The 26,984-nt window shown below is 58.3% G+C and overlaps 11 protein-coding genes across 11 annotated transcripts; 7 read left to right on the top strand and 4 right to left on the bottom strand.

Annotated features, from left to right (window-relative positions):
- Nucleotides 1-1,086: 1,086 nt before the first annotated feature.
- Nucleotides 1,087-2,877, top strand: B0H64DRAFT_460122 (velvet factor-domain-containing protein; the record flags this gene model as incomplete). The annotated part of the gene is made up of 1 exon (XM_062807462.1): nucleotides 1,087-2,877. The coding sequence occupies exon 1, from the start codon at nucleotides 1,279-1,281 to the stop codon at nucleotides 2,875-2,877; it is 1,599 nt and encodes a 532-aa protein (XP_062659152.1). The 5' UTR covers nucleotides 1,087-1,278.
- A 335-nt stretch (nucleotides 2,878-3,212) lies between these two features.
- On the bottom strand, nucleotides 3,213-5,075 carry B0H64DRAFT_395836 (uncharacterized protein). The gene is made up of 2 exons (XM_062803795.1): nucleotides 4,453-5,075; nucleotides 3,213-4,385 (listed from the first exon to the last, which is right to left on the bottom strand). Exons 1-2 carry the CDS (start codon nucleotides 4,841-4,843, stop codon nucleotides 3,580-3,582), a joined length of 1,197 nt encoding a protein of 398 aa, XP_062659153.1. The 5' UTR covers nucleotides 4,844-5,075; the 3' UTR covers nucleotides 3,213-3,579.
- A 148-nt stretch (nucleotides 5,076-5,223) lies between these two features.
- On the top strand, nucleotides 5,224-6,992 carry B0H64DRAFT_395837 (uncharacterized protein). The gene is made up of 2 exons (XM_062803796.1): nucleotides 5,224-6,081; nucleotides 6,135-6,992. Exons 1-2 carry the CDS (start codon nucleotides 5,420-5,422, stop codon nucleotides 6,616-6,618), a joined length of 1,146 nt encoding a protein of 381 aa, XP_062659154.1. The 5' UTR covers nucleotides 5,224-5,419; the 3' UTR covers nucleotides 6,619-6,992.
- Nucleotides 6,993-7,017: 25 nt separating this feature from the next.
- On the top strand, nucleotides 7,018-8,265 carry B0H64DRAFT_150645 (Triosephosphate isomerase). Its single transcript, XM_062798428.1, has 4 exons — nucleotides 7,018-7,225; nucleotides 7,316-7,386; nucleotides 7,460-8,074; nucleotides 8,125-8,265. Exons 1-4 carry the CDS (start codon nucleotides 7,188-7,190, stop codon nucleotides 8,151-8,153), a joined length of 753 nt encoding a protein of 250 aa, XP_062659155.1. The 5' UTR covers nucleotides 7,018-7,187; the 3' UTR covers nucleotides 8,154-8,265.
- A 172-nt stretch (nucleotides 8,266-8,437) lies between these two features.
- On the bottom strand, nucleotides 8,438-8,968 carry B0H64DRAFT_373837 (thioredoxin-like protein; the record flags this gene model as incomplete). The annotated part of the gene is made up of 3 exons (XM_062802297.1): nucleotides 8,438-8,729; nucleotides 8,790-8,872; nucleotides 8,930-8,968. 3 exons carry the CDS (start codon nucleotides 8,966-8,968, stop codon nucleotides 8,438-8,440), a joined length of 414 nt encoding a protein of 137 aa, XP_062659156.1.
- Nucleotides 8,969-9,145: 177 nt separating this feature from the next.
- B0H64DRAFT_150675 (U1 small nuclear ribonucleoprotein of 70kDa MW N terminal-domain-containing protein) lies at nucleotides 9,146-11,348 on the top strand. The gene is made up of 4 exons (XM_062798429.1): nucleotides 9,146-9,658; nucleotides 9,729-9,856; nucleotides 9,915-10,020; nucleotides 10,212-11,348. The coding sequence occupies exons 1-4, from the start codon at nucleotides 9,397-9,399 to the stop codon at nucleotides 10,901-10,903; spliced, it is 1,188 nt and encodes a 395-aa protein (XP_062659157.1). The 5' UTR covers nucleotides 9,146-9,396; the 3' UTR covers nucleotides 10,904-11,348.
- Nucleotides 11,349-11,672: 324 nt separating this feature from the next.
- B0H64DRAFT_474565 (uncharacterized protein) lies at nucleotides 11,673-12,998 on the bottom strand. The gene is made up of 3 exons (XM_062808061.1): nucleotides 12,607-12,998; nucleotides 12,383-12,489; nucleotides 11,673-12,339 (listed from the first exon to the last, which is right to left on the bottom strand). Exons 1-3 carry the CDS (start codon nucleotides 12,795-12,797, stop codon nucleotides 11,831-11,833), a joined length of 807 nt encoding a protein of 268 aa, XP_062659158.1. The 5' UTR covers nucleotides 12,798-12,998; the 3' UTR covers nucleotides 11,673-11,830.
- A 1,724-nt stretch (nucleotides 12,999-14,722) lies between these two features.
- Nucleotides 14,723-19,514, top strand: B0H64DRAFT_474566 (P-loop containing nucleoside triphosphate hydrolase protein). The gene is made up of 2 exons (XM_062808062.1): nucleotides 14,723-17,523; nucleotides 17,602-19,514. The coding sequence occupies exons 1-2, from the start codon at nucleotides 15,125-15,127 to the stop codon at nucleotides 19,232-19,234; spliced, it is 4,032 nt and encodes a 1,343-aa protein (XP_062659159.1). The 5' UTR covers nucleotides 14,723-15,124; the 3' UTR covers nucleotides 19,235-19,514.
- Nucleotides 19,515-20,209: 695 nt separating this feature from the next.
- B0H64DRAFT_442020 (uncharacterized protein) lies at nucleotides 20,210-21,343 on the top strand (the record flags this gene model as incomplete). The annotated part of the gene is made up of 2 exons (XM_062806610.1): nucleotides 20,210-20,317; nucleotides 20,456-21,343. 2 exons carry the CDS (start codon nucleotides 20,210-20,212, stop codon nucleotides 21,341-21,343), a joined length of 996 nt encoding a protein of 331 aa, XP_062659160.1.
- An 11-nt stretch (nucleotides 21,344-21,354) lies between these two features.
- B0H64DRAFT_395850 (BRE1 E3 ubiquitin ligase-domain-containing protein) lies at nucleotides 21,355-24,605 on the bottom strand. The gene is made up of 4 exons (XM_062803797.1): nucleotides 24,159-24,605; nucleotides 23,684-23,827; nucleotides 21,960-23,630; nucleotides 21,355-21,907 (listed from the first exon to the last, which is right to left on the bottom strand). The coding sequence occupies exons 1-4, from the start codon at nucleotides 24,342-24,344 to the stop codon at nucleotides 21,734-21,736; spliced, it is 2,175 nt and encodes a 724-aa protein (XP_062659161.1). The 5' UTR covers nucleotides 24,345-24,605; the 3' UTR covers nucleotides 21,355-21,733.
- A 92-nt stretch (nucleotides 24,606-24,697) lies between these two features.
- Nucleotides 24,698-26,901, top strand: B0H64DRAFT_359431 (uncharacterized protein; the record flags this gene model as incomplete). Its single annotated transcript, XM_062801679.1, has 2 exons — nucleotides 24,698-25,449; nucleotides 25,591-26,901. The coding sequence occupies exons 1-2, from the start codon at nucleotides 24,946-24,948 to the stop codon at nucleotides 26,899-26,901; spliced, it is 1,815 nt and encodes a 604-aa protein (XP_062659162.1). The 5' UTR covers nucleotides 24,698-24,945.
- Between the last annotated feature and the right edge of the window lie 83 nt (nucleotides 26,902-26,984).

Below are 26,984 nucleotides of genomic sequence, written 5' to 3' on the forward strand. Positions count from 1 at the left end.
ATGGATGTCTGGATGTACATGAGGTGGGCTGGGCGGATGTATGTACTGTGGATGTCCATACATGCTCGGACATCTCCCAAGCCGGGCCATCAGCCATTCCCAGGTCCGCATACCTTCCATAAACCCCCGCTGTTATTGGCCTTCCATGGCTTCTTCCCAGCCAAAAGCACATCACCTTCCATGCCCAGAGATCGTGGGTTTTGGTATGTACACAGTACATACCTTTGTTCGCCCTCGAGTGATGTGCCCCGGGAACTCAAACCACGGCACTTCCGTCTGGGGCCCCGGCCCCGGCCCTGACCATGGCCCGTTGACCCGCCTAGTTGACTGCCATGATCAGCCCCTGAGATCCCTGCCGAGCAATCTGCAGAGACTGCTCCCGTCCAGTTAGGAAAGCGAGCAATACTTGAGAGAACTGGTTGGCTCCTCCGCCCTGGTGGGCAACAGGATGCCGATACGGTCCCTTGATATTAACGCCGTCCCCCCCTCCCAATCTCCCGTCATGGCCCACCAGCCCGGCTTTGCCATATTGTTCTGACACATCCCGACCGACTGCAACCCAAGCCATCCTGCTACCATCCTAGTCCGCTGCACCGTTTCCCCAGACTTGTCGGGGACGCCCCGCCGGACCCATCTATCAAGAGCCGGGCCTTGGCCCCTTTCAAGCGTTGATAAACCGCGAACGCCCTGCACAACCCTCGACATTGTGTAGCAACACGAGATCGGATCTATTGCTTGGCTCCTCCTCCAAGCCACCCAGAACCATCACACCCCTCCGCAGGTCTCACAATAACAAAAAGTCTCGGGCCCTTCCACAGTCGTGGCAAGAGACGATCCTCAACCTCTACACCAGACGCGCGTGACACAGCTTTCCGACGGTGGCGGTTAAGCATACTCGTGCCGGACTCGACGTGGCTTCCCGCAGCTGCATGAGACAACTACCCAGCTCTCCATATCCGCGGAGAGAGTCTCAGTCCCACCAAGATCGGAACAATCGCCGTTGAAGATTCGGACCAGGGACCAACCTAGGTAGCTTCTGCCCGGAGCTGCGCCGCCTAGACGAGACCTTCACGCTGTTCGTGTCCAGCGGTGAGACACTCTCGCGCCCGGCCCAGGACCCGGCTGCCGGATTCGTGCCTGTGCTGCTGGAAGTGGCCGCCCATTCTGTAAGGCTGCCCAGCTCTGGTTAAACCGACGGTCAATTTCAAGCAACACAGACTGACCAGGATTGCGAAGGACAGAGCCACATCTGCCTGTCGTCTGTGGACCGCCCCCCAAATGTCTGCAGCGGTCGATTTTGCTCATCACAACTTTGGCCGCCGTACCCATTTAGATGGTATGGCTCAACATCACAGCTATCACGAGCCATACGCTCCTGGGAACGGGCACTATGGTCAAGAACAGCAGTTCCAGCACCCGCCCCAACCAAGACAGCTCCCGCGGCTGCCGCCCATGGCCACTATGATTCCTACGGCGGCATCAAATCCTTCTCCGGTTCTTTCCAACGGCCGCGATACCCCGTATCATGGCGGGCGATCCAGCTACTACTCTGACTACGCAACCCCTTCACCGGTTGGGCAGACGCCACCACAGCTCCCTATCCCAAACAGCGATCCTCACCCGATGTCGAAGCGGGCAGTGGATCTCCGGCACTCGCCGACCCTCTCGTCAACAGCTAGTGACAGGTCAAACGAAGAAATGGCTCAGGAGCTGCGCTTGAGGCAGATGAGCAGCTTCCACGACGCCCACAGCCAGGGCCCAGTATCACGTCAACCCATCCACTACCCATCACCGCGGTCAAGAGGAGGCTCTCTCCAGCACGACATGGCCCTTCCGCCCGTACTGGCCAAAATCCCCTCAGGAACCTCCTATTCCTCCCCATCAATAATACCCAACGGCCGGCCCCCGGCACCACAACTCCCGCGCAGCCCACCGAGCACGCAGCCATCCACCTCACCGCGGCAAGAACCCAAATCCATGAGCATATCCAACCTCCTTAGCGGCGGCGGCGGCGGCAGCAACACCAACAGCAATAGTAGCAGCAGCAGCAGCAGCGCCGCCGCCGCGGCCGCCACCGCCACCAACGGCAGCTCACCCAACGGCACGACCCCGCAACACCACCCGCTCCCCCCCTCCACCAGCAGCAGCAGCGCACCCCCGCGCACGCCCAGCTCGGAGCACCGCATCACCGTGCGCCAGCAGCCCTCGGCGGCGCGCAGCTGCGGCTTCGGCGAGCGCGACCGGCGGGTGATCGACCCGCCGCCGATCGTGCAGCTCACCATCCACGACGCGGCGCTCGGCAAGGACGAGGTGGCGCGGCGGCTGCGGCACCAGTTCTCGGTGGTGCACTGCAGCATCTGGGACGACAAGGGCCAGCGCGACATGAGCAGCATGCCCGAGGACTTTCGCCAGCAGCGCCGCCTGATGGGCACGCTGGTGGCGAGCCCGTTTGTGGGGCTGGATGAGAAGGGGGAGGAGGGGTGTTTTTTCTGCTTTCCGGATTTGAGTTGTCGGACGCCGGGGGTGTTTAGGTTGAAGTTTGCGCTGGTGGTGCTGGATCCGGCGAGGATGTGTTCTGGGGATCGCTCGGCGATCGTGGCGACCGCGATGAGTGAGAGCTTTCAGGTGTATAATGCGAAGGACTTTCCGGGGATGCAGGCCAGTACGCTGTTGACGAAGCGGTTGAAGGAGCAGGGGTGTTTGATTAGTATCAAGAAGGGGAATGAGAAGAGGGAGGTTGGTGGCGCTGGGGGCAGTGGGAGGGGAGAAGAAGATGAGGATGATGAGGATGGGGAGGGGGAGGAGGGTGACCGGGTTGGTGAGCTCGGCGGTGGCGGGGAGGGGAAGGGGAGGGGGCGGAAGAGGGTCAAGAGGTAGTTGTCGGTTACCGACTTACCTGGCACCTGGTTATGAAAAGGGGTTACTTGGGTTGGCGATGGGATCGGTTCACCTAGCCCGGCGTTTTGAGCAACTGGGTAACGGCCTCGGATACTGATACCTATTTCAATGAGCGGCTCGGCAATGATCGGAGTTATATACATGGTTACGTGTTTCTCAGGCGACGGTTTGGCTTCTTCGGTTTCGCAGTTTGCAATACAATAGCATGTTCTGTTTAGTTGCAGCATACACTTCCTGGTCGCTGATAATAGTATTTGGGTTAATCGGTGAGAAATACATGGCCAACATCAGCACATTTGTTCGTTTGCTTTGACTTGAGTAATCGAAACTGCCATTTTCGCGTGAAGAGAGCGCTAAGTTTCTAAACATTGATGAAATGCCTGTGGTGTGAGCTTGGGAGTTGAGATTGACGCCGGTCGTGGTATCAGAAACGGTAGAAAAAGGATAGGTAAAGGAGGCCATGCCCAGAAAGCATTCCAAGTGGGTATCTCTCTATCCTATAGTGTCCTTCAATAAAGTACAGTAATTCCGTCCGCTATTGTTCCCCTATTGCATATACATGTGAGCCTGTTGGGGGCGAAGGTTCTGTAACGAAGAGCCCGGCCACAGAACCGAACCCGCGGAGCAGTATCTCGTGCTCTCAGGGCCTTATGGGTTCGGACTCGAGAACACTTCACTTCTTCAGCCCAGTGGAGTTGTGCCTTTCAACTTCTCATTCACCTGCGCTTCCACCTCCCCCCTCTTCTCGGGGTCCGGTCCAATCATTGCCCATTCGCGGGCCATCTTTCCAGCGTGGGCACGATCATCCCGCGGGAGCGCCGGGTCTGCTGCCTTATCGGCCATGTACAAGGCAAGAAGCCGACAGGCCTCAAAGTTACCGGTCTGGGCGGCCATCAGGAGGTACGTCTCTCGTTCCGGCGCATCGTCGGGCAGTAGTTTAGCCAACTCAACATAGCCGTCGGGGTGATCCAGCTCTAGCGCGGCGGTCTTGAACGAGGCCACGGCTTCCTCTGTGCGGTTGCGCTTCAGCAAGAGGCGCCCACGCTCCAGGTGGCAGAAATTCTCATATGTCCATCTCGGTTTGCGGATTGCTGGGATGCCTTGCTCCCCTGGTCCCGGTTGGTCTGCTGTCCTCGGTGAGGTGCCACCTGCTGCTTGGATGGCCTTATCGAAGAAGCTCAGCACGTAGCTATCGGGCTGGCCTTGATGCAGTAGGACGAGGCCCTGCACGGTGAAGACGTCTGGGTTGTTCTCGGTTCGAAGCAACCGCTTGAAGTTCGTCTCGAGTGCACGCCACGTCTTGGATTTTGCAAAGTCGGGTTGTTTACCCGACTGCGTAACGATGCCCATGGCTGTGATGGTGGAGGGTATATAGCCCATGTTTGAGGCCACGAAAAGCATGGAGTACCCTACCGTTCCGAGGCGTGCTTCCCCAGTGATGAGTGGCAGGGCAGTGTAATGTAACGTGATGAGGTCGATGTTGAAGTCTGTAGACCTTTAGTTTCCGGGGTAAGAGTCACGGAGTCATGGGTTGGCCAGCCGCCTCGAACTTACCCCTTTGTAAAATGATAGCCGGCTCACCGCTAGAAAAACCACCGGAAGCAACGAGGCAAAATTGCGTGAATGCGTGGAGACAAGTCTCCGGAGTTACGTCCCCGAGCCCTCGTTTATTTTTAAACTCCCGCCACAAGTCTACAGATGGAACAGGGACGTCCTTGAAGAGCGGATCGACCGGTGCAGCGGGTCCGGGTCGTGGGCGTTTTGAAAGTGAAGGGGAACGCATTGCATACTGTCGTCGTTGTTGTCGCTGTTGATGATGTGGTGGTTGTTGTTGTTGGGCTTGTCCGTGACACGGGGGTACCAAGAGTTGTGAAGTCAACACATTTGGCTGGAGGATAGCACAAGCAGCCCGTCTTGCCGGGACTGACGCCCGTAGTGAGAACATGACTGAAAACGCTTATGGCGGAATTGAGTGACGGTTTGGCGACCTGGTAGGTGTATTTTGTTTGAGCATCCGAATAGTTGACTAACCAGCCGATATCATGAGCTCTTTGGAGTTGGAATTGAATATGCAGGCATTTTGCGTTGACTTTACACGGTGTAGGCGGTTGGTGATGGTGTTGAGTGATGAGTGGAACAAGCAACCCATGGAAAGAACACTTGAACTGGCACCTCACTTGCACAGTGTGCTGAATGAAGTTTCGAGCGTGCCGCGAGATGGCCATGGGCTGCAGGGGCACTCGGACCAGCCGTCGGGGCAGGCACCGAATTTGGTGGGTCCATTCACAGACCAGTACCCAATCAGTCTTCAGCAATCCGAACCGTTGCAACTAAAAAAAAAAAAGTTCAGGGAAAACGGCGTATTGGGGCCTTCTGCAGTTCATCACTCATGAAGCAAACCGAGCTTTAAAGAAAAACATAATTTACACGGCAACGTTCATTAAAAACCCTTCAAAATTAGGGATAGTGTCGATCTTCTTTTTTCTTCTCAAGATATTCTCTGTCTGAGTGATTCAGCGGCATGGCCACTCGCAGGTCACAAAAGCTGCAAGAGCAAAGCCAAAAAGCCCAGGATGTGATCGAGATCCTCTCATCAGATTCTGAGCCAGAGGCACCCGACGTTGAGGATGACGTCCCGGAACCAATCGACGACAACGAAGACATCAATGAGCAACAGCCACTGCTTAGGGCAGCCGGCATCAAGTACAAACCGGAGCCCCAAGAAGAGGAAGAACTTCAGCAAGACGACTCCCTGTCAAGCGCAAAGCTGGCTGTTCGTAGCAGGGATACGGGGTCTGCTAAGCACAGGCACGTCAGCATTGAAATTCCGCTACCAACATCGGCCGAGTTGCAGCGGTCAAAGGTTGGAACCTCAGCTTCAGAGGGCCAGGAGGGAAACGACGAGGATGTGTTCAAGACGCCGAAGGAGAATAGGAAGCACATCACATTCGACGATAGTGAGCACGATGAGTTTGTGACCCCGAGGGAGGGACCGTCCAGGGATCCTATGGAAAACAGCATCGCCAAGCCAACGGAAACGGCTGCTGGAACGGGTGGGAAAGACGACGAGGAAGAGGATGAGGAGGATTCCGACGATGAGGCGCCGCCCGAGGCCGTGTCTACACGTGCTGCGGAAGCTGAGACTCTGAAAGCCGCTGGGGCTGCTGCGAAAGCGGCCGAGCAGTAAGTCAAACCCAAATCGTCCCTCAACTCACGGCGGTCACTAATTCTAGCAGACAAGCTGCTGCTTTGAAGCGGAAACGGCAGGAGCGTGATACGTTCCTCAGGCAGCAGGCAGAGGAGAGGAAACGGACTCAGAAAAAGCCCACTAGGCAAGATGACGAGGATGATGAGGTCACTCCGAGCGTTGACGAGCCTACGTTGGAGACGGAGAAGAGGAAGAGGGAAGTGCCGAAACTCCTACCTCTTGAATTCCTAGAGTCGGACGACGAGGACGATGTGCCCCAGCAAGCCGACCCTGCCGCCAATGGACAGCACAAGCGGAGGAAACTTGGGGGCGTCGAGCAGGCCTTACTTCGCGAGCCTAAACTCCCAAAGGACAAACGGCTGGGCTCGGCAGCTTATCGGGTGGTTAAGCGCGCCGGTGATGCGAGGTTGGCTCCCAAGGTGAAGAAGCAGGCGGTTGACCTGAAGGAGACACTTCTGCGGAGAGACCGGATAGCCCAGCCAAGAGGCGGCTTCTTTGTTAGGAATCGCTAAGCATGCCTAGGCTGATGAAGGACGAAAGCGAGGCCGGGAGTTCATGGGCCGGGCCGGACCGGGCATGCCCGGCTTCTTGTGGAGTATCAATAGCCGGTCTGAGCCGAAATCTCCAGGACGGAGACATGGCGTGTCGGAACATTGGGAAATATCCATGACCTCGATCCTTTCCGGGACGGGCATTTGGATGTTTTACCAGGTAGATTCTGGGAACATGGAGACGGGTCTGTCACCACGCAGCACAATTTTAAAGAGAAGCGCAATGTTTACTCATTCCCTAAATAGGGGTTTAAAACGCGCATATGTAGCAGCGAATACCTCCCTAAGTATGGAGAGTCCATTGGCAAGACTGACGTACAGGTGCTCCATTCCGTGGGGTGTGGACTTACAAGGTTGCACCAAATCCCGAGCTGAGCACCACTTTTTAGTCCCGCAGCTCCCCCATCCCACTTCCACTCTCGGACAACTTCTCTGTTAAGCACCTCAACACTCAACCATATTTCGAGACTGTCACTTGTGCTCTTATTTCTTGAATCTTATTATAATACCATCAGAAACAACCGCCCAACATGGCTCGCAAGTTCTTCGTCGGCGGCAACTTCAAGATGTACGTAGGCCGCGTTACCCCGCCATGACCCCAGGTACAAAACCCCGCGTTGGAGCTCCGGAGAGCTGATCGGACCACCACTATAACTAGGAACGGGACCAAGGAGTCCATCAAGAGCATCGTCAAGGGCCTGAACGAAGCACAATTGGATTCCAATGTTGGTATGTTAGCCCCTTGGGCGTCAAGGAAGCTGGGAAAGTGGGAGCGGGACCTAGCTAACCCCTTCGCCCGCAGAGGTCGTGATCGCCCCCCCGGCCCTCTACCTCCAGCTCGCACAGGACGAGCTCAAGAAGGAGGGCGTCAAGGTGTCGGCCCAGAACGTCTACGACAAGCCTAACGGCGCCTACACGGGCGAGATCAGCGTCGCCCAGCTCAAGGACAGCGAGGTCGAGTGGACCATCCTGGGCCACTCGGAGCGCCGGACCGTCCTGGGCGAGACGGACGAGGTGGTGGCCTCCAAGACCAAGTTCGCCATCGACGGCGGCGTCAGCGTCGTCTGGTGCTGCGGCGAGTCGCTCCAGGAGCGCGAGGCCGGCAACACCGTCGCCGTCGTCGAGCGCCAGCTGGCCGCCCTCGCCGCCAAGGTCTCGGGCGACGACTGGAAGAAGATCGTCATCGCCTACGAGCCCATCTGGGCCATTGGCACCGGCAAGGTCGCCACCGTCCAGCAGGCCCAGGAGGTGCACGAGGCCATCCGCAAGTGGCTCAAGGCCAAGGTCAGCGACGCCGTCGCCGATGAGACCCGCATTCTCTACGGCGGCAGCGTCAACGGCAAGAACTGCAAGGATCTGGCCAAGGAGAAGGACATTGACGGTTTCCTGGTTGGCGGTGCCAGCTTAAAGCCCGAGTGTATGCCCCCCAATCCAAAAGCTGCCGTGTATTGAAGCTAACAAAACCAGTTGTCGACATCATCAACTCCAACCTGTAAGCGTTTTCGCCAAGGGAGAAAACACAGTGGCAGGCTCAAGTAGGGCGCCTGGGACAACCCAAAAAGGCGGAGAACGGGATCGCCCTAGGGAGGATATAGAGATGAGAAAGAAACTTAATGAACCCAAACCCGCCGAAATGCCTTTTTATCCCTTCCTAGACCGTGCTGTACATACACTGTTACTCTACCTTGAGCGAGTAGTGATGTATGATTATTTGTATTTTTACACAACATTGCGCCATATACACGCTCTTTCATACAGCCATCCCCACAAACCCAACCTTTTATACCTTGAGCCCATTCCCGTGGTACGGGGACCATACGCCTCTGACGGACTCGTTGATACTCTGTACGGGCTTGGTGACCCTCCGGTTCTTCTCGCCGTTGGCGTCGCGGAGCAGCTCGGCTTTCTTGAGGATCTCGTAGGGCTCCATGTTGCGCACGCAGATGGCCTTTTCGCGGCCATTGATGTACTGTGCGATAATGACGGGGTGCTTGGACGGCCGGGGGGAGACGGCGAACTCGACTTGGGTGTTGGAGGCGGCGAACTTGGGGAGGAGGGACTTGATGAAGCCGCTGGAAATTGGTTAGTACAACTGATTGCTAGCATCGGCAGAAAAGACAAGGAGAACATACTTCATGCCCTTGGAACTACCCGCCCAGTCGCAGTAGTGAAAGTCCATCTTCTTGCATTGCAAGATGAAGGATCCCACGCCATTCTAGACCATAGTTAGAACTTGCCAAGAGGACAAAGTGGAATGTCTGGACTGTCTTACCCGGCCGGTGGAGATTTGTTGTAATGCCCTTACCGTCATGGTCGCCGTCGTCGTCCGGAGAGCATGACCGAGATCGCGAGTTGCATCGACAGAAAATGGTCAGGGTTCGGTTCAAGCGCGGGCAGAAAGATAAGTGGGTCTACAACCACATTATTGGTCGCAACTCAAGTGTGTCGTGCACGGCCCAATGCAGGGCCGCGCAGGAACAAGGCCAGGCATGCTTTCCATCGCGAGCTTCGCTTTTTCGACCGGGTCCCTTTTCTTCGTCCCAAACCAACACCTCGCCCATGCCCATCGCGAGCTAATCAACCGGGTCGCGCGTATATCATCGGGCACTATACTAATCAACGGCCAGCACCCGGCATCAACCTGCGACCGATATTTCGCCCTTGACAGCACCCTCTGCGAACATTCTCTGTCGATCACAGCCAACAAGTCGCGTCGAAAAGGAATAAATAGCACCCACAATGACGGACCGGCTCCCGCCCAACCTTCTCGCGCTCTTTGCGCCGCGCCCGCCGCTGCGCTGGGTACCGCCATCCGACCACGCGCCCGAGCAGCGCAAGACGGCCGCTGTATCCGGCGTCGCTCAGTTCCTGCCGGCCCTCGCCGAGTACGAGCGCGAGTACGAGTACCATCCCACCGAGAGCTGGCTCGAGGCGCGCGATCGCAAGAAGCGCGAGAAAGTGCACCAGGTGGAGGAAGTCGTTACCGAGGGCCCGAAAAATTGTGCGTCGTTTCCCTGGGTTCCGGTTTTTGTGTCGGTTGATCGTGGAGCTAATGCGTTTTGCTTCTATAGACTCGCCCCACGACGACCAAAACATTCGCGGCGATGCGTTCAAGACGCTGATTGTGGCGCGTTTGGACTACAGCGCCGACGAGAAGGATTTGGAGCGCGAGTTTGGACGGTTTGGGCCTATTGAGCGCGTGCGTACCTCCTCCCCTCTCTTCGCCCTTGCCGTGGATGGTAGGCTGACCTCAACAGATCCGCATCATTCGTGACACCCATGCCCACGAAAAGGGGAACAAGAAGAAGAAGCCTCACCGCGGCTACGGCTTCGTAGTGTTCGAGCGCGAGAAGGATATGAGAGGTAATGCTGCCACTTTGATTCTGACACTGCCATCCCGCCGCTTGCCGGAACCCACCCCAGGACATTCACGGCCCTCAAGCTTGCCAGTCCTCCCTTCTCCCTTCCTCCACCCCACCCTCCTACCGCAAAGGTAACAAGATCTCATGGTAAGGCGTTACTGACAAATGCGCATCTGGCGCGTGCGCGAGTAGCTGCTCTGGATGGATGTGACGGTATTCGTATCAAGGACCGCCGCATCAAGGTTGACGTCGAGAGGGGCAGGACCGTCAAGGGGTGGAAGCCCCGCCGTCTGGGAGGTGGTCTCGGCGGCCGCGGATACACCAAGGCGTCCATGGCCAGGCCCATGGGTCCCGGCGGGTTCGGTGGTGGGTTCCGGGGCGGCTTCGGCGGCGGCTTCAGAGGGGGACGCGATCGCGGATTCCGAGGTGGCGGCGGCGGCTTTGGCGACCGCGGTGGGTTCCGCTCCGGCCCCGGTGGTCCTGGTGGTCCCGGTGGTCCCGGAGGTGGCGGGTATGGCAACCGCGATCGTGGCTTCGGCGGCCCCCCTAACGCCCCCAGCGGACCTGGCGGTGGTGGCTACGGTGGCCGCGACAACCGTCGGGACGGTCCCGGAGGAGGAGGAGGCGGTGGGTATGGTCGTGACGGCGGCGGCTCACGCTCATATGATGACAGATCTGGCGGCGGAGGCTACCGCGACCGCAACCCCCGGCAGTCTGGCAGCAACATGGAGCCCATCCGGCCCCGCGGCGGCGGCGGCGAGAATGGTGGGTACGGCGGCAGCGGTGGCAGAGACTACGACCGGCCCAGAGACCACGACGACTCCCGGAAGCGCGGCTACGAAGGCGGCGGCTACGAAGACCCCAGGAAGTTGCGACGCTACTAACAAGACTGACCCTTGTCTTGTGGTGGGTATCACTTTCTTGACTGTCGTTTTCTTCGTCTCCCTGATTCGTCTCATCTCGACAATGAGGGTAAGCCGTCTCGTCAAAACACCGACTCTGCCAGCAGGCGCAGGCAAAACCAAACTACTTCTGGCGAGGGCATTCATTCAGCAGATGCCCTCCCGGCCGGCCGGTCTTTTGACAGGCAAGGTAACCTCTCCTCATCCGTCGGAGCAAGGCCGCGCCTACTGCTCCAGGAGGCTTGCATGTCACCCGGAACCGCCCAGGACTGCCCGGATCCTTACTGTCGCCCAAGGAACTACCTGCCTAAAGAAGCAAGCCAGCCGTGCAATGGCCGTGCTGCTGCAATGCCTTTTTGCCCCGAGTACGAACAAGAGTTCGCGGGAAGGTAACCATTCTTCGCTTTGTATTTATTTACTTCTTGATGCCTGTAACAAAAACGGAGCAAGGAAGCGGTGTTAGGTAATAATCGTTTTGCTAAATAAGAACGACGTGAAGGTAGGTCAGAGGTAAGGGACTCTTTTGTTTCCTACTGCTGGCCTGGGGGAGGGGAAGGCGGGTGAGCTTGACTTGGGCTGCAGGATGTGTTTTTTTCTGATGGCCCGCCAATGTGTAAGTTTCCTGTATTCAGTGGCATCCCATTCATTCCCTCGAGTCTCAATCTAGCTTTGCAGACCAGTGTTGCCGGGGAAGAGAAGCGGAATGCTTAGATAGCCGATGACAACAAACTAGGACGGCGGAGCACGAGTGACTGACGGCAATGACCTGCTCTATTTCCACCCTTCTTTTTTACTTTACCCGCCTCCCAGACGCCAGTATCCGAAAACCCAAGCCCAGAAAAAGCTATGGTATCATGCAAAAGTACCCTATATGCACAATGAAACAAACAGATGGCCACCCTGCTCCGCTCACGCCTCCTCTTCGTCATCCTCCTCATCCTCATCCATCTCATCATCCGCCTCCTTCGCCTTCCCCTTCCCACTCCCCTTCCCCTGCTGCTGCTGCGACTGCAGCATCGCCAACCTCTCCTTGGCCCCCTCCAACTCGGTAACCTCACCACTGGCGGCACTCCAGTACGCCAACAGCCCAACGCGAAACTCGCTCATGCACACGCTAAACAGCTTCAACAACCGCGTCTGCCGCGAGTCGAGCACCTCCCCTTCCTTACAAATCGTGTACCCCCCCACATTCCCCTCCCCACTCTCATCGCCCCCCAAACAAACCTTCCCCTTCAGCATGCGCGTCGGCATGCCCAGCCGCCGCAATTCCGGCTCCAGCGTGTGCGCCACGGGCACGTCGTGCTCCGCCGGCACCTCCCCGCCCGTCGAGTACACCAGCCCGGGCGGGACGGTCACGGTGCGCGACGCCACCGTGCCGGCGCGCGCGAAATCGACGTGGGTTAGCGAGTCGAAATAGGCTGTGATTGCCTCGGGCGCGCGGTTGGTGAAGAGGAGGCCGACCGAGCCGGCGAGGGTACCGGGTCAGCAGGTGGATGCCGTCGGCTTGGGCGTCTTCGGGGGTTGTGCCGAGGGCGCGGGCGGTGAGTTTGGTTTTGCCGAAGAAGATGCTGTTGGTTTGGGAAACGGTTGGTTAGCTTTTGGAGGGGTTTGGGGTTGGTTTGGTTTGGAGGGGGGGTGGTGGGGGGTGGGTGGTCCGGGCGGAGGATGTTGGGGGGGCTCCTTACCGGCAGTCGGACAGCTCGTGGCGGACTTCTTTGAGGTGGTTGTTGCGCATGTTGTCGATGCTGAAGGCGAAGCAGTGCTGGTACTGCGGGATGGACTCGCGGATGTTGGAGAAGAGCTTGTCCTTTTGCTCGCGTGTCTTCTTGGTCACCTGGGTAAGGTGGAAGACCTTGGCGCGTTTTGATTTGGGCATGGTGGCGGGTGTTTGGATTGGGGTTTCTAGTGGTGGTGGATTGCGATTGATGTCCGGCGAGGGTAAGGGAGGGGCTGGTTTCGAGGTGGTGTTGTGGTGCAAAAGCGTCAACAAAGCTCCTCTGTGGTCTCCAGCAACCAGCGACTTGCACTCAGGTCAGTCTCAACTGGGGATTTTTTTCTGCCATGGGAATTTTTGGGCGGTGTCGCTGCATCCCCGCCGAAAATTGCCGATTAGGACAGCCCCGCTCCGATAGGCGTCTTGGTTTTTCCAATCCGGCCATCGGCTCCACGGGCAATTGCGGCCGATCTCAGACGGTCTGGATTGACCCATGTCGGCCGCACGCGGGGATTGTTCTGGGCAGAAGAAGGCCTGGAAACTTCCGTCCCCCGACAGTAAGCAGAGGCGGGCAGTTGCAAACATCTATCTCCCCGACTCGTGGACATATCGGGGTTAGGTTACCTTAATCCATGAGCCAGACTTGGGACTGTGGATGGAAGAGATTGAATTGCCATTTTCAGACATATCATCCCATGTTTCCTCGGAGGATGCAGGCAGGGCTGAGGTGACTGCCCGGCTGGATCCTAACTAACCGAGATGCGTCCTGCATATTCCCCCTGTGCGTATTTCATGGACGCGTACTTCGTCACCCATAAACCCAAACGCCGTTTATGTCCGTACCTGAAGTGCTCAGGCTTCCTTCGTTCGCCGGGGGGCAAGGTGAAACAGGAGGACACTTAACTCAGCCACACGGGCGTCATTAACTCTCCGGGAGAGAGTCCCTCACGTCCCGTGGCCCTGGGGTTCCCGTTCATGACCGGCGGATGAGCTGCTTTTCAGCCGTATCGAGTCGTGTCTCCAAAGAGAAGTAGGCCCCCATCCTGTGAACTGCAGCTGTCAACCAGGCCCGAGCCGGCCCAAGCGCCATGCATCGCCAAGTGCCAAGTTACGGGAGCTTATCGAGGGCGTCGGGGAGGGCGGCTTTGTTCCAGATCTTTTCAGATCTTTTTCCCAGAGCGGATTGATCCTCGTTGAATTCGGTCGTCCCGTTGCCTGTTCGCGAAGGATTGCAACGTATCTCTCTGTCCTGCCCTCTGGATGCGGCAAAGGCTGGAAAATCAACAGTCTCCGATGAATCATCTCGGAGGTTGTTAAACCCCGGGGCCCCGGTTTGCCGGTAGCCTTGGCTCACGTACCCACGTTTTCTCGCTTCACCCGTAAATGGATGGTTGCACAGCATTCGAATCCTCCCTTTCCTTCAACCTTACCGATGCGTCATTCGGGATAATGGTAATCACCGTGTAAAAAAGAGGATAGAGGGGTCGCAGCGCACTCGCAGTGGGCGCCTTGTGCTTGACGTTGTACATCCACCGGACTCGACTCAGCGCGGGACATTATTTGTACGAGGTGCGTTGTGCAGTTCATCCTTGAGACGAATCCGAATCCGAATGGTTCACCATGTGCTGTTGGCTTGTGAGACGAAAAGCTAGCTGGAAAAAGAAGTGTTGGAAGCGGTGAAATATTCACAAAAGTGCCCCCCATCGGGCATCGGTGACGGGAGAGCGGGACCCTGTAATTTGCGTGGTGGGGCATCGGGCCAGGGTGCGCCGTTTGGCTGGTCAGCAGCAGCTTTGGAAGCGAGGAATATCCGCACGCAGATGTTTCCGCTAGTGCCGCTTTCTTCTCATTCCTCCGGCGAATTCTCCCAGCATCGGCCCGGTGGCAATTGCGAACGCCGGGGTTGACTCCCACACTCCCTAGGAACATTCTATGCAGGCAGGCCGGATTTGTTCGGCTGGATCGGCAGGATCCCAGTCAGCTTTGAAGTTCCCATCTGCGACCTTACCATTGGAGCGCTATTCTGTTTTGGAATAGAATATGGGTTGTGGTTGGGGGGGTGGAACGAGAGGGGAGGGGGGGGGGGCACCGAGGATGGGGGCCGGCTCACAACTTCAAATAAGTTCACATCGGACCCGAGGCGCGTTGCTCGCCGGTCTGTCTTTTCCCCCCCATGCATGTTCCGCGATATCTTGCCTTTGTCTATTTTTATTCTAAACTTCTCCTTCCATCAATCATAATCACTCGACTCACGATATCCCATCCGTCTACTGATGCAACACATTGTGTAAAGTCGAGCAAGTTGCTCGACCTGAGCCTTGAATTTTGAGCGCGTTTTGCTTCGGACATAGAACTAGATCCCTAGCTACAAACGAACGACTCGTTTGGAAGCGTAGGGACATCGCCCTCAACGCGGAGGCGTGTCCGGGTCTCTCCCCGAAACCAAACCCACCCCCCGAGAGCGTCCCCCTCTCACCTTCACACACACCATGGCCGCCACCGACTTGAACGAGAAGGCCACGGCGCCCACACCGGACCGTGTCCCATCAGCACGCGGGTCGAGCAACGGGGATTCGACAGAAAACAGCAACGGGAACCACAAGGATGTCGCCGTAGACCTCACCAAAGCCGATACCAAAGTCGTCACGCCTAAAGATGAAGAAACCGACGCTGACCCCTTCGCCCACCTCCCCGAGCGGGAGGCCAAGATCCTCAAGGACCAGGTTTATACACCCGACGTCAAGGTGGGCATGGCCACGCTCTACCGCTACTCATCCCGCAACGACCTGATCATCCTCGTCGTGTCCGCCATATGCGCCATCGCCTCCGGTGCCGCCCTGCCTCTGATGACCATCATCTTCGGCAACCTCCAAGGGACCTTCCAGGCCTATTTTACGCCGGGGGGTGGCATGTCATACGACGAGTTCACCGGCGAGCTGGCGAGGTTGGTGCTCTACTTTGTCTACCTGGCCATCGGCGAGTTCGTCACCACGTACATCGCCACCGTCGGCTTCATCTACACGGGCGAGCACATCAGCGCCAAGATTCGCGAGCACTACCTGGAGAGCTGCATGAGGCAGAACATTGGTTTCTTCGACAAGCTCGGCGCTGGCGAGGTCACCACGCGGATCACGGCCGACACCAACATGATCCAAGAGGGTATCTCGGAAAAGGTCGGCCTCACGCTCTCGGCTGTCGCTACCTTCGTCGCCGCTTTCGTCATCGGCTTCGTCAGCTTCTGGAAGTTGACGCTTATCCTGCTGAGCACCGTGGTTGCGCTGATGCTCTGCATGGGCACGGGCTCGCGGTTCATCGTCAGGTATTCGAAGCAAAACATCGCCGCTTACGCCCAGGGCGGTTCCATTGCCGAGGAGGTCATCAGCAGCGTTCGCAACTCCATCGCCTTTGGCACCCAGGACCGCCTGGCCAAGCAGTACGACGGCCACCTCATCCGCGCCGAGATCTTCGGCTTCAAGCTCAAGAGCACGCTCGGCGTCATGATTGCCGGCATGATGACCATCCTCTACCTCAACTACGGCCTGGCCTTCTGGATGGGCTCGCGCTTCCTTGTGAACGGGGAGGTCCCCCTGAGTAAGGTCCTGATTGTCATGATGAGCGTCATGATCGGTGCCTTCAACCTCGGCAACGTTGCGCCCAACCTCCAGGCCTTCACGACGGCACTCGGCGCCGCCGCCAAGATCTACAGCACCATCGACCGCCAGTCCCCGATCGACCCGTCGAGCAGCGAGGGAACCAAGCTGGAAAGCGTAGCCGGCACTATCCGTCTGGAGGGCGTCAAGCATGTCTACCCTTCGCGCCCCGACGTCGTGGTCATGGACGGTGTCTCGCTCACCGTCCCCGCCGGCAAGACGACAGCGCTTGTTGGCGCCTCGGGGAGCGGCAAGTCGACCATCATCGGGTTGGTGGAGAGGTTCTACTCGCCGCTCGAGGGAGCTGTGTATCTCGATGACGTCGACATCTCGACCCTCAACCTCCGCTGGTTGCGTCAGCAGATCGCGTTGGTCTCTCAGGAGCCCACACTCTTCGGTACTACTATCTACGAAAACATCCGCCATGGTCTGATCGGGACAAAGTGGGAGCACGAGGCTCCCGAAAAGCAGAAGGAACTGATCGAGGACGCCGCCAGGAAGGCCAACGCCCACGATTTCATCAGCTCGCTCCCGGAGGGTTACGAGACAAACGTTGGTGAGCGCGGTTTCCTGCTCAGCGGTGGCCAGAAGCAGCGTATCGCCATTGCCCGTGCCGTGGTGTCGGACCCCAAGATCCTGCTCCTGGACGAAGCTACTAGTGCTCTGGATACCAAGTCGGAAGGTGTCGTGCAGGCTGCTCTCGAGGTTGCCGCAGAGGGCCGCACCACCATCACCATTGCTCACCGGCTGTCAACCATCAAGGACGCCCACAACATCGTCGTCATGTCGCAGGGCCAGATCGTCGAACAGGGCACGCACGACGAGCTCCTCGAGAAGCGCGGCGCATACTACAACCTCGTCACGGCCCAGGCCATCGCGGCGGTCAACGAGATGACGGCCGAGGAGGAGGACGCCCTCGAGAAGGTGGAGTCGGAAGCTCTCATCCGCAAGGCGTCGCGCAGGAGCGGGAGCGCCGGCGTGCCCGAAGACCCCGAGGACGACATCCAAGCCAGGCTCAACCGTAGCCAGTCCCAGCAGAGCGCTAGCTCCATGGCCCTGGCGGGACGGACCACCGGCGACGCTAAGAAGCAGTACAGCCTCGGGACGCTCATCAAGGTGATCGCCAGCTTCAACAGGGAGGAGTGGAAGCTCATGTTGATCGGCCTGTTCTTTTCCGCCATCTGCGGCTGCGGTAACCCGACCCAGGCTGTGTTCTTCGCCAAGCTCATCAGCGCTCTGTAAGTGTTTATCCTCCCGTCTCCCGTCAAGTGGCTAGCTACCTAGCTCGCGGAACTCGGATTGCTAATCGAAACCAGGTCGGTACCGGTCACGGAGGAGTCGATCCCTTTCATCCAGTCCGAGGCGTCCTTCTGGTCCCTCATGTACCTGATGCTCGCCATCGTCATGTTTATCGCCTTCGTCTCTCAGGGTGTCGTCTTCGCCAAGTGCAGCGAGCGTCTGATCCACAGGGTCCGTGACAGGTCGTTCCGGTCCATGCTCCGCCAGGATGTCGAGTACTTTGACCGGGACGAGAACTCGGCCGGCGCGCTCACCTCGTTCCTCAGCACCGAGACGACCCACGTTGCCGGCCTCAGCGGTGCGACGCTCGGGACTCTTATCATGGTGTTCACGACGCTGATCGCCGCGTGTGCCGTTGCCCTCGCAATCGGGTGGAAGCTGGCGCTCGTGTGCATCGCCACCATGCCCATCGTCATCGGCTGCGGCTTCTTCCGCTTCTGGATGCTGGCGCACTACCAGCGCCGGGCGAAGCGCGCCTATTCCGGCTCGGCGAGCTACGCGTCCGAGGCCATCACGGCCATGCGCACCGTGGCGGCGCTGACGCGCGAGGACGACGTCATCAACCAGTACAAGGCCTCGCTCGCCATCCAGCAGCGGTCCAGCCTCATCTCGGTGCTCAAGTCCAGCATCCTGTACGCGGCGTCGCAGTCCTTCATGTTCCTCGCCTTCGCGCTCGGGTTCTGGTACGGCGGCACCCTGATCGCCAACTACGAATACTCCATGTTCCAGTTCTTCATCGTCTTCGCGTCCGTCATCTTCGGCGCGCAGTCGGCCGGGTCCGTCTTCAGCTTCGCGCCCGACATGGGCAAGGCGGTGGAGGCGACGCGCGAGCTCAAGACGCTCTTCGACCGCAAGCCCGTGGTGGACACGTGGGCGGCCGACGGCGAGAAGCTCGAGGCGACCGAGGGCAACATCGAGTTCCGCGACGTGCACTTCCGCTACCCGACCCGGCCCGAGCAGCCCGTGCTGCGCGGCCTGAACCTGTCCATCCAGCCCGGCCAGTACGTCGCGCTCGTCGGCGCGTCCGGGTGCGGGAAGTCCACGACCATCGCGCTGCTCGAGCGCTTCTACGACCCGCTCGCCGGCGGCATCTTCATCGACGGCAAGGAGATCAGCAGCCTCAACGTCAACGAGTACCGCAGCTTCATCGCGCTGGTGTCGCAGGAGCCCACCCTCTACCAGGGCACGATCCGCGAGAACATCGTACTCGGCGCGCCGGGCGAGGTCTCGGACGAACAGATCAAATTCGCCTGCCAGGAGGCCAACATCCACGACTTCATCCTGTCGATGCCCGACGGCTTCAACACCGTCGTCGGCTCCAAGGGCGCGCTGCTCAGCGGCGGGCAGAAGCAGCGCATCGCCATCGCCCGCGCCCTCGTCCGCGACCCCAAGATCCTGCTCCTCGACGAGGCCACCAGCGCCCTCGACTCCGAGAGCGAGCACGTCGTGCAGGCGGCGCTCGACAAGGCTGCCAAGGGCCGCACTACTATTGCCGTTGCCCATCGCCTGAGCACCATCCAGAAGGCCGATATTATCTATGTGTTCGACCAGGGGCGCGTCGTGGAGCAGGGCACCCACGGCGAGCTCATGAAGCGGAATGGCCGCTATGCGGAGCTGGTTAACTTGCAGAGCTTGGAGAAGCATAGCTGATGATGGGGTTGGGTTGGGTGTGATGAAGCATGCATGTGATGGAAGGGGGTGGGTAGAATGGGGTAATTAATGCGAAAGATATCATTTGTATTTTTGGGCGTTTGGGTAGCAGGGCGGCATATGTCATAACTTAAGATAGACAGAGACGACAGGGCTGGGAGTTGGAACGGGGGTCATGGATGGGTGTAGGATGTGTATGACTATTTACACTACATCTCCGCATCACACTGCACGTAACATTATAATCAGCTTCTTTTAGCTTGACTGGGTACGAATGTGGAATTGCGAGTTTGAGATGTGATATTGATATCTGAGGGTTCCGGTCTTGAAAGTGATATGTCAGAAAGTCAAGCCACCTGTGCACCCCTCTCTTCCCTTGGCCAGTCTCAGCTTCAGGTTGCTGTGGTGGAGTTCCTCATTCAAACATTCAATCTCGACTTTTCTTTGTTCCAGCCTTGCTTGAATTGACTCATCCCTGAATGGACACATCGCTCGTTTCGAATGCCGACTAACTGACTGACGTGTCAATAAAACCAGCAACCCGGAATTGCGCGTTTGCCACTCAGTGGCTGGTTTTCTCACCTTAAAGCCTCTCAGCTCTCCCCACCATCAAACCACAACCGCTCACACCCCAAATCAACCTATGACAAACGCCGTTTGCCACAACTTCGGCCAAAGAAAAGGCAAACAAGGGAGCATCTTGAGCACCTCGAAATAGATTTTAGCATCGTCTTTTTTCCGCTTCTCACGCCGCGCCTTTGAGGCGAGGCTGGCTTCGACCCGCAACAAAGCGGCATTCATCTTCAGCCGAGTATTTACGCCTGCCTACCCATCACGGTCGTTTACTCTCGATCAGTAGCACTGCGTCGCCGCCTCTGGTTAACCAACATCAACACCGACCTCAACCAGAAAATTAGCATACCATCACACATACCGCATATCCCGTTGCAGCCCAGAGGGTCTCGATCCAACACGATGCGTCTCAACGCAACAACCCCCTCCATCTTCCTTGCCCTTCTCGCCCTGGCCTTCCCCTCGACCATCCTCGCCGCGCGCCCCAAGAATGCAATCCTCCTCTCCGATGTACGTTGACCCCTTGCCTCCCTCACCTTTCACCAACCCTCCCTCACCACCATCCCATCCCATCATGAGCCCCATCCCATCCCCATCCCATCCCGCCTCAAACAACCCCCCAACTAACTCCTGATCCCCCCCCAACAGGTCCAATCCCTAACCCTCCACCACCCCTCCCTCACAACCGCCCGCCGCACCGCCCCCATCCCCCAACTCAAATGCCTCTCCCCGCGCCCCCTCTGCAAGCGCGCCGCCATCCAGACCATGCGCTGCACCAACCAAGGCTCCTCCTACTCCTCCCAGGACATCGAGTGGGCGTGCACGGCGTCGGTGCCCTCCGGGATCCGGCTGGAGCGCACCGAGGTGATCTGTGAGGGGTACGCGTCGGCCGATGATGAGTATGTGCTGAGGGGGAGTTGTGGGGTGGAGTATACGCTGCGGGAGGTTAGGGGGGAGTATGGAGGGGAGAAGGGCGGGGTGGGTGGTGGTGGTGGTGGTGGTGATGGGGGTTGGGAGGGGTGGAATGGTTGGGAGAAGGGGGATGGGGCGGCGAAGTGGCCGCAGGTGGTGTTTTGGATTGTGTTTTTTGGGGTGCTGGGGTGGATTATTATGTCGGCGATCGAGGCTAGTCTTGATCATACTCCGAGGGCTGGAGGTGGTGGTGGTGGTGGTGGGGGTTGGAGACCGGGCTGGGGAGGCGGAGGCGGTGGTGGTGGAGGTGGAGGTGGCCGTCGCAATGATCCGCCGCCGCCGTATCCCGGTTCGGGACCGAAGCCGTCATCGTCGTCGTCCGGTGGGGGGTGGACTCCTGGGTTTTGGTCTGGTCTGGCGGGCGGTGCGGCGGCGGGATATGCGGCTGGCAGCAACCGCGGACAGCGGAGCAATACCCGGTACGACAGCCCTAGCTATTCTCGATCCTCTTCCGGGTTTGCCTCTGGTTCCAGGGGCGACAGTGGGAGCTCTTCAACCGCAAGCAGCTCAGGGTCCGGCGCACGCCAGGAGAGCACCGGCTACGGATCGACCAGTCGCCGTTGAGGGACGGCAGAGAAAGATTAAGACTGTATAGGTATCAATACTCGCTTTGTACAATATCGTAGCTTCCCCTCGTGACCCCGGTTCTATATCCTGCTCTCCACGCGAACCATAAATCACCGCCCGCAACCCGTTTTGGGCTTGCCCAACCTTGCCCTCACTTGATCAACGCATCCCGGGTCCTAATCACACACCAATAAATTACATTTGTAAAGGATCCAACAGCTTTTGCTCGTACACGCATCTGGTCGTCAATCCTGCGCTCGGCGCCGCGTTTGTCTGCCCCCACCGTCGTGGCCGTGGAGCGGAAACTGCGGGGCTGTGTCGTGTCCCTGGGCGCGTTTGCGCCTCTGGAGACTGTCTGCTTTGGTTATGCCCTGTGCAGAACTTCATTCATAGATGGACGGCCATGGCATCAGATCGGTCGAAGGCCTTGTTGCAACTGGGGCACTTCCTCATGCGATTCGCCAGCCGATCGTCAACACAACCGCCGCAAAACACATGGCCGCACCCCTTGAGGACCGTGTTCTTGAAATTACTCCGGCAAACAGAGCAGATCACCAAATTCTACACATCGTTAGCAACAACAGCCAGACACAACGCGGGCGGGCCAACTCACCCTCAGCGCCTCCTCCTCCTCCGACGAATTGCCCTGGCACTTGAGTTTCCATTTGTTGCAGTCCTTGCCGATCTCCTTGACATCAACCCTAAGCTTTTCCAGCTCGGTCTCGGTCTTTAAGAGCTGTTCCTTCGTGGCGCCAACAGCCCCATCCTTCGCTTTCACGAGATCGGCGAGGCTGGATATCTGAGACTTGCACGAGTCCGCCCGTCGTGTCGCATCAGCACTCAGCTGCTCCAGCCTCTTCCGCTCCGCCATAGCCGTCGAAATGTCCTGCTTCAACGTTGCGATCTGCTTCTCGAGGCTCCCAATAAGAGTCCTGTTGTGCATCTCAACGTCTTTGAGCTGCGAGATGATCTCGGAGCTCTTCCCATTCTGCGCCCGAAGCGTCCGGATCTCGGCGGTTCGGATGTCCATGTCCTTTCGCGCAGCGAAGTACTTCTGGTCCGCTTTGCTCTTCTCGGCTGTGAGCGTCGCGACTCGGTCCTCGAGCTGTTGGAAGTCCATGACCTTCTTGTGTGCCAGCGCCATCGACTTTTTGTACGACTTCTCCAAGAGTGGTAATTCCTTGTTGATGGCCTCGAAATCCTTTTCCAGTTTCACATATCTTTGTCGTAGGTCTTCAACAGCCAGAGCATCGAGATCCGGGCGCGCGTCCGGCATAGCAGTGTCCTCGTTTGGTCGTAGTCGTTCGAGCTCCGACTCGAGTTCGGCAATGCGGTCCACCTGGGCCTCCGCAAGCTCCCTGATCTGGGTCAAGGCCGTCTTCTCCTGGTCCTGACTGGCTTTACGCATCGTGACCTCGGCTAGAAGCTCATCGCGGGCGGAGCGGATTCGGGTGAGGTCCTGGTCCTTCTGCTGGAGCTGATCTTCCAGTTCCAACGCGGCAATCTGGGCCTCGGCTTCCAGCTTGGATTTCCACTCGGTTCTCTCCCCACGCAGCTTCTCCGCTTCTTCGCGCAGGTGCTTGTTCGTCGCCTCTAGGTGGTTTATGCGTTTGATAAGATCCTCATTTTGTCCCTTGAAATGCTTGAAAACCTCGGTTCGGGCGTACTCCTCGTCCGTCACGGCTTCCTTCTTGATCTTGAAAGTCGAGTTTTCGTCAATCAGCTCCTTGTTCTCGGCTAACGCGGCTTCGAGCTGCTGCTTCTGCTTGGCCACAACAGCCATTGCCTCTTGATACTGCAGCTTGAGCGCCCCGCTATCGCCGTTAGCAGCGCCGGAATTGGCATCGTTTTCGTCTTTCGAGGCCGGATGAGCCGTGGCACCAGCGAGGGCTTGTTGCTCCAGTTTTTGTACTTGCGCGCTCTTCGCCCGATCCAGCTTCCGTTCCGCCTTGATGACCTTCAGGGTGGCCTTGTCGTACTGTTCCGAGAGTGACGCATTTTGTGTCTCGAGTCGGTCAACCTTAACAACCAATTCTTTCTGCCGCGCCAGTAAAGAGTTGATGTGGGATTCGAGCTGTACTACTTCCGGCTTGACCTCACCTCGCGCGTCAGCCAGTCGCTTTAGTATGGCGTCCGTCTTTGACTTGAAGGTTGTCTTCTTGTCGTCGAGGTGCCTCTGGAATTCTTTGCTATCCTTGAATGAAAGGGCGGATCCCGGTACTAAATCTGCCGAGCTGCGAGATGATATTGCGCCCTGGACTAACAGCTCGATTTCTTGCAGCAGCTAGGCGTGGTCAGCGGGGTCCACGTGGCGGTCGGGTTTCGGGACGTACGCACCTGGAGCACCCATGAGTCGACTATACGGATGTGGTCGTCATGATCTGTCGAACCCTTCTCGAGTTCTTGAACGCGACTTTCTAGATTTATCTTCTCCCGTTTGTACTCGAGCATCTGGCGATATATGGCGCCCTTTTGGTATTCCTGCAGACGCCCATGTCAGCCAACCCGTCGCCCTTGACCATGCAAAGAGTCTCCATGTACATCGTAGCGAAGAGGCAGCGGAATGATTGGAGGTGGAAGGAGGGCACTGAAAACAGGGAGAGGCCTGAGAGGAGCCAGGCGTGCTGTTACCAGCAAGCCGCGCATTAGCCACAGTCAAGGCAAGGAAACGCAGCAAAACCGCCGCGTTTGATGCCAGCTGTCGCCGCGGGATGGACGCGGCATCGGCGCGACGGCGGCATGGGTCAGGTTTTGGGGAGGTGCGGGATGGCGAGAGGATGACGACGCAGTGACTGTCGTGTGACACACTTACCTCGATCCAGGCTTCTTCCTTCATGTCGCCAGAGTCGTCTTTTGACTTGCCGCCGCCATTAACAGCTTGTCGCTTGCTCGGCGGAGCGTAGTCATCGACCGCGCCAGACGCGGGTCTCTTCCTGTCCTCCATCTTGGCGAAGGTGGCAGGACGGGGCAACGCGGATGGAGAGGTGGCAATCGGCATCAGAAAAAGCGCAGCGACGAGGTGATAAAAGCAGGAAAAAAAGAGGAAAAAGACAGAGATCGCAGCCGAGGAATGGGAAAGGGCGAAATGTAATCTGTCGACCTGAGCCTCGGGCGACGCCCCGAAAAAAATGAAGCTGAAAGGCAAGAGCCTGGTGGTGAAAAGGAGCGTGCAGTTTGGGAATGGAAAGGGACGAGAGAAAGAACGGGCCGCCGAGTTGCATGCATGTTCGACCAAGGAAGGGTCATTTTCGAATGCTGCGGCATGGCGCTAGGCCTATTTTATTCTAGTGCTCAGCATCCCATTGTCTTATCACCCTCCGCCCCACGTCGCGCCCGCTTTTTGAGCGCCATCTTTCGATCTGAAATGCCTTTGCACTTCTTGTTTGCAGCCGTGACCGTGACTCGTTCAATTCAACTCCCAGAACTTGCCAACCCACCTCGACGGGTTTTCACAATCGACCACGCCCCGCGCCGACTACTTTCGGGCCGGAATCGAGAATTCTAGAGCCGACCTGGCACTATTTCGGGCAATGCGCAATTGCAATTGCGCACGTTTCCGGTGAGAGCGAAAGACGACTGCGGGGCAGTGAATCGACAAGATGTTGAATAAGAAATCTGCCTTCAAGCCAAAGGCCGCCATCCGCCGCCCGGTTGGTAAAGGAGGGTCACAGAATGCTTCTCGTCCCTCGACTATAGAGCGGTCGTCCAACAGTACGCCTGTGCCTCAGGATTCTTCGTTGACAACCCAACCTGCCCCGCACCCAGGCCCCAGCACACCCGTCGAAGTCGACAGCCTCGTCCAGGCCGATGGCGCCCTTAGGAATATTGAAACATCTTTGCAGGGGCAGGGAAAGCGCGTAGAATCGGTTGCTGCGGAGTCGGCCCCTCAAGCCGGCACAACGGAGTCTGTTCAAGAAGGCAGGAACGGGAGTACTGCCACGACGGTTTCCAGAGAGGAGCTCACGAGTGAGCTGGCCGCTAGCCAACTCGAAAATACCACAACACAAGAACTCTCCCCATCAGGCTCCCAAATAGTAGATGGTGATAATGGTACCAAACCTGGCGCAGATGGGCTGTCGCCGGCCGTTACGGTTGCCCCTACTGTTGGTCCTTCAACCACCAGCTCGATTCCCTCCGCAGAGACTCTATCCACGACACAAACTCACAACACTACTCCAACCACCGCACCGGTCTCAGCTACCATCCAGACCTCGACTCCCGATAGCCCAGCAGCTGCTCCTGAGGACCAACCATCGCAGGTCACAACGACCCCCGCTGAAAGCCCTACCAGCGAACAGGCGCAGCCGAGTACCGAAACAGCCCCCGAGCCCGCAACGGGCGCTTCCCAAAACGCAAAACCAAAGCGCGGCCGGAAACGCACCGCTACCGCTGCCGCTGTTGAGGGCTCCGGCGAACCAGGCCCCTCTGCTTCGAGGAAGCGACCACGGAAGAGGGCTGCTCCGCTTCCGGGCGAGGAAGGATACCAACCGGCGACCCCTAGGGAGACACGGAGCCGAAAGCGCAGCGCACCCATGGTAGAGGACGAGGAGGTCGAAGAAGACGGCGAGGACGACGCAGGGCAGCACAAAAAGAAAACCCCGAGGCCACAACGCGAAGCCACGCCGCCCGATGCCGAGGCCGTCGAGATCGACATCACCCAAGTCAAGATGGCCGACTTGGCGAAGGATATGCACATCGGCAAGAAGTTTAGCCTGCACGACGAGCTTATGGAGCGCGAGCGTGCTAAGCGTCTCCGATACAACGAGCGAAGGAAACGACAACAAACCGGCGAAGAAGATGACGAAACTGCGGAAACCGGCGAAGCCCCCGGTGCGACACCCTCCTCCGACCTTAACAGCACCCCCCAACCCACTCCCGCCGCCACCGACGACGCGCCCGCCGAAACCCCCATCGACAACAACGCACGCGCCCCGATCGGCGAAACCTACCAAGTCATCGACGGCGAGATCGTGCTCGACCACCGCTCGCTGCAAGTCGACCGGCACGCGCGGGCGCGCGAAGAGGCCGGCGACCTTGACGAGATCGAAGAGAACGACTTCACGCACCACACGACCTCGGCCACCTACCTGCGGCGCAACCTCAAGCCGCAGCAGTGGACGGACGAGGAGACGGACCTCTTCTACCAGGCGCTGCAGGCGTTCGGCACCGACTTCGACACCATCTGCCGCATGTTCCGGGGCAAGACGCGCAAGCACATCAAGCTCAAGTTCAACCGCGAGGAGCGCGTCCACCCGCAGCGCATCACCGCCGCCCTCGTGGGGCAGAAGACGGTCTCGTTCGACATGGAGCAGTACCAGCGCGCCACGGGCCAGGAGTACGAGACGGCCGAGGCCATCTACGCGGAGCAGAAGAAGGCCGAGGAGGAGTTCGAGGCCCGCCAGAAGGCCCTCGAGGACGAAAAGGCCGAGGAGGTCCGCCGCAAGAAGGAGGAGGTGCTCGCCCAGCTCAACAGCGCCGTCGACGGGGAGGGCCCCAAGAAGGGCGGGCGGAAGGGCGGGAGGAAGAAGAAGGCGCCTGCTCCGATGGGGCTTTGATTATGTTCGAGTGGAGGGGGTCCCCGCCTTCTCTACGCAGCGGTGTCTTTTTGTTTGAGACTTCTCTTTCTCTGAATAACCGG

The sequence above is a fragment of the Chaetomium fimeti genome (assembly GCF_033439085.1).
Source record: "Chaetomium fimeti strain CBS 168.71 chromosome Unknown B0H64scaffold_4, whole genome shotgun sequence".
Lineage (NCBI taxonomy): Eukaryota > Fungi > Ascomycota > Sordariomycetes > Sordariales > Chaetomiaceae > Chaetomium > Chaetomium fimeti.

Coding starts and splice junctions, on each gene's coding strand:
- B0H64DRAFT_150675 (XM_062798429.1), top strand. CDS start 9,397: ATGACGGACCGGCTCCCGCCCAACCTTCTCGCGCTCTTTGCGCCGCGC. Junction 9,659..9,728: donor TACCGAGGGCCCGAAAAATT/GTGCGTCGTTTC, acceptor TTGCTTCTATAG/ACTCGCCCCACGACGACCAA. Junction 9,857..9,914: donor GGTTTGGGCCTATTGAGCGC/GTGCGTACCTCC, acceptor TGACCTCAACAG/ATCCGCATCATTCGTGACAC.
- B0H64DRAFT_395837 (XM_062803796.1), top strand. CDS start 5,420: ATGGCCACTCGCAGGTCACAAAAGCTGCAAGAGCAAAGCCAAAAAGCC. Junction 6,082..6,134: donor GCTGCGAAAGCGGCCGAGCA/GTAAGTCAAACC, acceptor TAATTCTAGCAG/ACAAGCTGCTGCTTTGAAGC.
- B0H64DRAFT_395836 (XM_062803795.1), bottom strand. CDS start 4,843: ATGTTCTCACTACGGGCGTCAGTCCCGGCAAGACGGGCTGCTTGTGCT. Junction 4,386..4,452: donor GGCTATCATTTTACAAAGGG/GTAAGTTCGAGG, acceptor AAAGGTCTACAG/ACTTCAACATCGACCTCATC.
- B0H64DRAFT_150645 (XM_062798428.1), top strand. CDS start 7,188: ATGGCTCGCAAGTTCTTCGTCGGCGGCAACTTCAAGAT. Junction 7,226..7,315: donor GTCGGCGGCAACTTCAAGAT/GTACGTAGGCCG, acceptor CACTATAACTAG/GAACGGGACCAAGGAGTCCA. Junction 8,075..8,124: donor TGCCAGCTTAAAGCCCGAGT/GTATGCCCCCCA, acceptor TAACAAAACCAG/TTGTCGACATCATCAACTCC.
- B0H64DRAFT_474566 (XM_062808062.1), top strand. CDS start 15,125: ATGGCCGCCACCGACTTGAACGAGAAGGCCACGGCGCCCACACCGGAC. Junction 17,524..17,601: donor GCCAAGCTCATCAGCGCTCT/GTAAGTGTTTAT, acceptor AATCGAAACCAG/GTCGGTACCGGTCACGGAGG.
- B0H64DRAFT_474565 (XM_062808061.1), bottom strand. CDS start 12,797: ATGCCCAAATCAAAACGCGCCAAGGTCTTCCACCTTACCCAGGTGACC. Junction 12,490..12,606: donor CACGAGCTGTCCGACTGCCG/GTAAGGAGCCCC, acceptor CCAAACCAACAG/CATCTTCTTCGGCAAAACCA. Junction 12,340..12,382: donor CCGGTACCCTCGCCGGCTCG/GTCGGCCTCCTC, acceptor AGGCAATCACAG/CCTATTTCGACTCGCTAACC.
- B0H64DRAFT_395850 (XM_062803797.1), bottom strand. CDS start 24,344: ATGCCGATTGCCACCTCTCCATCCGCGTTGCCCCGTCCTGCCACCTTC. Junction 23,631..23,683: donor TCGACTCATGGGTGCTCCAG/GTGCGTACGTCC, acceptor GACCACGCCTAG/CTGCTGCAAGAAATCGAGCT. Junction 21,908..21,959: donor AGGAGGAGGAGGCGCTGAGG/GTGAGTTGGCCC, acceptor AACGATGTGTAG/AATTTGGTGATCTGCTCTGT.